This window comes from Diabrotica undecimpunctata, chromosome 2 (assembly GCF_040954645.1).
Source record: "Diabrotica undecimpunctata isolate CICGRU chromosome 2, icDiaUnde3, whole genome shotgun sequence".
Classification (NCBI taxonomy): domain Eukaryota; kingdom Metazoa; phylum Arthropoda; class Insecta; order Coleoptera; family Chrysomelidae; genus Diabrotica; species Diabrotica undecimpunctata.
This window is the reverse complement of record NC_092804.1, coordinates 12,520,489-12,527,709: the sequence shown is the minus strand read 5'-3', so window position 1 is coordinate 12,527,709 and position 7,221 is coordinate 12,520,489. Positions and strand designations below refer to the sequence as shown.

The window sequence follows — 7,221 nt, the reverse complement described above, 5'->3', positions numbered from 1 at the left end:
TGATCATTTATTCCGTGGCCGGACCGAAGCCGAAACCTTACATACGGTCTTGTATTTCACCAGATCAGAATACAATAACATAAAAATCATCAAACTGGAACATTCCAATAAACATAATCCATAAATAGTTACTATTCGCAAACTCTTAATTTTATCATTGCCATATAATCAGATTAGATTGTTAAACATATGGAACACAAAATATTACAATAATAATTAATTTGTACAGTGATCCACGATACCTCTTCTTGATTGGAAAAATGTTTATCAAAAGTTGAAAATGTTAGTTGTTCGTTTGAGCACTCATTGGTTTTTTGTTAAACTATTTTTTATGGTGTTTCTGTTCATGATTAGGAGTATACAAGATGCAACACTAAAGGTTAGTTGTGTTCATTAATTTATGTTAGAATATGGTATTTAACAATAATGTAATTAAAATATTCCGTGTATCAAAATGTTAAAATTGTGCTATGTATTTTGATAAAAATGATTGTATATAGGATACTTTTTAGTCGGTAATCTAACATTGATAAGATAGCTAATACAATATTACAGTTTTTAGATAAAAGGGGTAGTATGTGGGGAAACAGGAGTTGATTTTGAGCAAATCACTTAATAATATTTCATTTTTTTCTCTTTAAAATCTGACGAATTAGTAGATATATTACCCATATATTACTTAGTCATCATCACTGCTTCTTCTTCTTCTTCCTTCTTGTATGTATCTTGTCTTAGGTGTTTATTCTTCCAGATTGTGTCATTAAAAGATCCGCTTTACTTGCTTTTAAGCTTTGTTGTCGTACTTCTTCTTCAACATCTCCGTAACTAATTAAATCTATTCTTAGATATTTAAACATTGCTTCCTGCTTTATTATTTTCCCATCAATTTATCACAAACTGGACATAGACTGGAGAATATATCACAAACTGGACATAGACTTTAATAATACACAATTTGGTTTTCGCAAAGGCCTAGGAACACATGAAGCTCTTTTTTTACTTAATATACTAATACAAAGATGCCTGGACGTCAATCAAGATATATACGCATGTTTTATTGACTATAATAAATCATTCGATAAAGTACGACATAAACATTTAATGAATGTCCTGAAATCAAAGAAGATTGACTACAATTACCTCAGGATCATATCAAATTTATACTATAAACAGCGAGCAAAAGTACGTGTTAACGAACAGCTGTCAGAAGAAATTGAAATTAGATGTGGAGTAAGACAGGGATGCGTATTGTCGCTAATTCTTTTCAATGCCTACTCCGAAGAGGTCCTGAAAAAAGCTCTTGAGGGTGAAACAGCTGGAATAAAGGTAAATGGAGTTCCCATTAACAACATTAGATATGCGGACGACACTGTGATCTTAGCCGAAAACATTGAAGATCTTCAGAGACTGGTGACCAGAATAGCAGAGTATGGAAAAGAGTATGGTCTAACAATGAATGTCAAGAAGACGAAATTTATGAGTATATCGAAAATTCAAAGAAATAACGAGAATCTTCTAATAAACGAAACCAACGTCGAACAAGTGGACAAATATGCATACCTGAGAACAATGATTAACTCCACAAATGATTACAATCAGGAGATAAAAATAAGAATAGAAAAGGCTAGAGCAAATTTCAACAAAATGAGAAGAGTTCTATGTACCAGGTATTTAAAACTGGAACTAAGAGTTAGGTTGGCGAGGTGCTATGTTTTTTCGACTTTATTTTATGGAATGGAATCTTGGACCTTGAATGCGACATCAATAAAAGAACTGGAATCATTTGAGCTGTGGGTGTACAGAAGAATTCTGAAAATATCATGGACAGAACACGTCACAAACAAAGAGGTTCTGGGAAGGATGAACAAAGAAAGGGAAATTTTAAATTCAATAAAAACAAGAAAATTAGAATATCTCGGACATATTACACGTGGAGAGAAACACACCTTGCTCCAACTGATTATGCAGGGAAAGATCCAAGGAAGGAGAAGCATAGGGAGGCGTAGAATGTCATGGCAGCTATGATGATTGCCGACCTCCGCCGCGGAGATGGCACTTGAAGAAGAAGATTTCTTGGCTGTTATATTGAAGATGTTAATCTTTGGAGCTCGTCTTCTGTCTCGGCGATTAATTTGGCATCGACTGCAACATAATATTTGGATTTCTTTGTCTCCTATTAAAGAGAAGTGGGCTTAATGAGTCACCCTGTCTGACTCCGCTTTGTGCTGGTATACACTGTTAGTTTTCCATTTATCTTTGCCTGTATTCGATTATGCGGTTATGGAAGTAGATATTTTCGATGGTTTGTATAATATTGATTGGTATGTTTTCGACTGGTATTGGTGTGTTACTCGATGGCCTTTTCTGTGATTTGTCTTAGTACAAATACGGCGCCTACGCAGGATCTTCCGGATCTTAATCCTTGTTTTTCATCTGATAAAGTTGTTAGTTTATTAATTTTGTTGGTTAGGACTTTTGTGGTAAGCTTAAGTGTGGCGTTCAGTAGATTTATACCTCAATAATTATTGGAGTTTTCTTTATCTTCTTTCTTGAATATTGGTATCATTATGCGGTTTCTCCATGCGTCTGGTATCTTGCAGTGCAATATTAGTTTTTGCATAAGTTTTGTCATCTCTAGCGTTATACTTTCTCCTCCATGTTTTAAAAGCTCGTTGGTTATTCCATCTGGTACTGGTGACTTTCTATTTTCGAGTGCATTTATGGCTATCTCTGATTCCTGAAAACTGATTTCTATTTAGTGTCGTAATTCAGGCACGTTATTGTGTTGATTATTATTTTCCTTTCCTTTAAACAGTTCGGTCAGGTATCTTTCCCATTCGTTTGCTGGTATGTTATTGTATTCCTTCAATTCTGCCATTTCTTTCCGTTGGTTTCTTATGAATTTCCATATTTGTTTTTGTTTACCGTAGAAGTCGTTTTCCATCCTTTTTGTAAACTGTTCTCAGAGTTCATTTTTTGTTTTTCTTACCAACTGCTTTGTTTCATTTCGTATTCTTCTATAGGTGTCTTGGGATTCTGGAATATTTGATGTTTTGTCTTTACATTTCTCTTTTATTTCTTTTCTGAACCATGGTGTACTGTTGTTGTTTCGTTTGTTCAGTATGACTTAACGTTTCGTTGCGTGTCCTAGAGCTTCTGTTGCTGCTTCTGCAATATTGTTTTTAATTTTCCCAGCTCACGTTTATATCTTCGATGTCATCTATTTTTTTCAGCTGTATCTTCTGTGCTAGCCTCCTTTGGTACATTTCTCTTATAGAGTTGTTCCACTGTGATTCTACATTGAATATTTCCTGGGTAATTTCCTGTAGAAAATGTTTTGGTGTTATTTTCATTCTTATTTTTGCTAGTACTAGTTTGTGTTCACTCCCTGCGTCTGCTGAGTTTAAAGTTCGGATATGTAGAATCTGCTTTGGGTGGATTTTTCTATTAGTGACTACATCACTATTACATAAGTTCTTCCTTATCTCCATAAGTGTCCGACATGTCCAGCTTAAGCGTCTCCCAAAAGGTCTTCTATGGTCTTTCTGTCCTAATCCTCCCAGGAACCCGCAGTTCAGCAATGCTTCGAATTGGGTGATTGTCTTTTCGACGTTAAACATGGCCAAACCATCTTAACCTATGCTCTCTTATCTTGGCAACAATTGGTGCCACCCTAGACTTGCCCTAACACACTTATCCTTAATTTTATCTATTTTGTCACTCCATCCATCCATCTAAGCACACTCATTTCCGCTACATTCATTCGTTTTTACTCTTTCTTTTCAACAGCCCAACATTTAGTTCCGTACATCATAGCTGCACTTATTGCTGTTTTATAGAATTTTGTCTTCAGCTTTATTGAAATGTTTCTGTCACACAACACATCACCCGCTTCCTTTGACTTTATCCATCTAACCCTGCATTATTCTGCTGCATTATTCTCCATCTATTTTCCCATAACTCTGCAATACGTACCTTAGGTACTTTAAACCATTACTTTTCACAATATTTTTGCCTTTCAAAGATATATTTTATTTCTACCAAACTCCATCTTTAAATAAACATTCCAAATACTCTGTTTTTGTCCTACTAAGTTCTAAACCGTTTTCCTCAAGAGCTTGTCTCCACTGTTTCAGTTGCTGTTATCCGTGTTAGCTATCACAATTGCAAATTGTTGTAAGGAAAATTGGAAGTCTCATTAAAATAAAGCTACTCACGAAAAATTAGCTTGTTAGAAATAAACGGTGAAATTGTGCCTCGGATCCCGGACTATTAATATATTTATAGCATAACTAATAAATCAAGTATAAAACTTATACTCAGAATAAATCAAGTATAGGCAAAATCACTAACAATAAACATGGAATAACTTAGATATAAGTTATACTTGGTATAAGAATTTATTCCAAGATTATATTGACCCACACTCTTGTTTAAGTCTAGTATAACCGTGGTATAACCTATTTTATGAATGTCAAAGTCATCAGTGACAAGAATATATTATTTTTTGTATTGTTTTGTGAGTAGCTATGTATATAATAAAATAATGTGTTTAAGAGGTGTTGCGGCTGTCGAGGAAGTCGATAATTTAATTAACATGATGGAAAATACACGAAAAATAAAAACTTTCAAAGAAAGAATAAATCCATTTTCATAATACACTGGCAATTTTTGCAATTTTTTGCAACTTTTTTGCAATTTTAAAATACTCAACCTCAACATATAAGATAACAAATAAAGAAGAAGATATATTTAATATCAGTTGTCAGTTTCAAAGAAAAATCAAAATTGACATACCTATTTCACTCAATATGTCGTTGTTCTATGTATTTGTGCAAAAGATTGCGACATTGCCAAACTATTATTTCGGAATAATGTGGGAATACTTATAACTAACATATACTGAGTTTATTTGTAACAAAATGTTTCAGTATTATATTTACCTTATACTTAGGATAACTATTCTAGATATAAATACGGAATAACCTTAGAATACGAATGTTTTATTAGTAAGACAGTTAGTCTGTAACCTGACGATATAATATCTCTCATAAGAAAAAAAATCAAAGTTGTAACTTTTGTAGAACTTAATCTAAAGTAGTTAAATTGTTTTTCATCATTGTCCATAATTTTCCAAGTACAAATAAGTTATACATCTTAATGGCATGTTCGTTTTGACGTGACAACGTCTTAAATTAGGTTGTGGCTCGGAGTCACTCATGAAAAAGTGTAACGCCCGCTCACGTCTGTTACGATGAGTCACCGAACGAGAGAGAGGCCCGTCGGACCGGCGAATGCCTTGCGTCTCTCTCCCACTCAAACATGATCGGTCCGCTGGTGCGATGCTATTTCTCCTATCATCGTCCTATCCTCAACAAAATCACTCAAATAGAAATTAGTTAAGTTTAAGTTTACATGTACAATGTTTTAGTAAACAAAATATATTTCTATAGTTAAAATTTGTGCAATTCTTATTTTCATTCAATTCCTTGTTCCTATTGTGCAATTTAATAATATTCATATCAATAAATATTCTACCGAGAAAAAGACGTTGTCACGTAAAATCTTCGCCCGTAAAACCGACTTTACAGGCAACCGATTTTTTTTATTGGTTTACCGTTTTATCAAATAATATTTCAGGTTTACTCATACAACTTCAAAAAACAATATATTCAGCAGCTATTCGTTTGTGATATAACTAGTTACATACTATCCTACCCATAATAATTGATTCACCAATAAAAATGTAAGCAATTAAAACTAGTTTTACTGATAAGACGAGTAAGAAACCTGTCCGAAATTTATTTGACTAATAGTAAGTTTTGGGTGTATCCATTTATACCTAACTGGTTTTGATTAGGACGAATCACATTAGCAGGTACTTATTTTGGAATCATTTTACTTTAAATAGGAAATTAGTCATTTTTATCAATTTAGAGATACAACATCATATTAAAATAAAACAAAACAATATACATAATGTTTGTTGAAGTAATTGCGTTAAATAAATATTCAAATGCAAATATTTTTTACAAATGCAACCTCCCGTTGCTCGCTGCATTTACTGTTAACATAGGATTCCCTCAAACGTTTTTTTATTAAACTGTTTATTTACAAACTACTCGTTACATTCTAATCATTAAATAAATTGGTTTATGATGATAGCTTGTGGTTTTTGCCGGCATGTGCCGATTCAACTAACCAAATCTAACAGATTCTCACCAGATCTTTTGGTCACTGTCTCTTTAGTCTTATAATTGTTGCTGGGGATTTGGCAAGGGCGTTTGTTAGTTCATTGCCGTTCATTTCTGTATTTAATTATATAATAGTGTATAGTGTCTTTTATGAACTGTGTTCTCAAGTCATCATGAAGAGTTTGATTAGAGACATACCAAGGAGCATCTGCCATCATCCTCATTGTTTTGATCTGCTTTGTTTATAAAATTTTTGTATTTGAAAGTTTTGCACATTCCCTCAATTCCATGCTCACGATTTTGTATTTTTTTTTAGCTTGTTCTCTAGTGAATATTTTGTTTTTGAAAATGTGCCAGTTCATTTGTTGTGTTAAGATCGAAATATTTGACTTAATTCTTTATTGGGATGTATTAATTGTTACTTATGAATTGATGACACAAGTTATGTCTGGTTGTAAAAGTTATCTGTGCAGATTTATTAGTGTTTACTGTAATCTTTTACTTGTGAAGCCAATTTAAACGAAAATTAAGGTTCTTTAGTTTTCTTGACGTTTCTAATGGATATTCGTTCAATGCTCTTATTCCAGTGTCGTTGGCAAAGGTATATTACGAGATAAGATGTATAAATTAGATACAATTATGGATACAGTAACCAAAGGCATGGTTATAGTAGCAGAACTATTAAGATGTAAATAGACGCTTGAGGGACAGATAATAGAACAAGTGATGGAGTTTCAATATCTGGGTATCACACCGTCTAGTTACGGAAAGCTTGAATCATAGGTGAAAGATGAAGTAAATAGAGCAAACAGATGCAGATATGTAATTGTAACAATATGGAGGAATATAAATATCGGGAAAGAAATTAAAGGTAGAATTTACAAAACAGTCATCAGACCAATATCGATTTTGCCTCATTTTTTAAGTAACGAGACGTGGGAATATTGGCTTCTTTTCAAAAGACACTCCCTGGACCCTCTTGACTTTTTTATTTTTATCTCTTTGCCCGTCAGTCGTTGTATCGGTA

The 7,221-nt window shown here is 33.2% G+C and overlaps 1 protein-coding gene across 1 annotated transcript in view; it reads left to right on the top strand.

Annotated features, from left to right (window-relative positions):
* Nucleotides 1–237: 237 nt before the first annotated feature.
* Nucleotides 238–7,221, top strand: part of LOC140434198 (uncharacterized) — a 68,655-nt gene continuing 61,671 nt past the window's right edge. Inside the window, exon 1 of the mRNA XM_072522282.1 lies at nucleotides 238–379. Within this exon, the coding sequence (XP_072378383.1) occupies nucleotides 281–379 (99 nt within the window). The 5' untranslated portion in view covers nucleotides 238–280. The remainder of the gene's footprint in view (nucleotides 380–7,221) is intronic.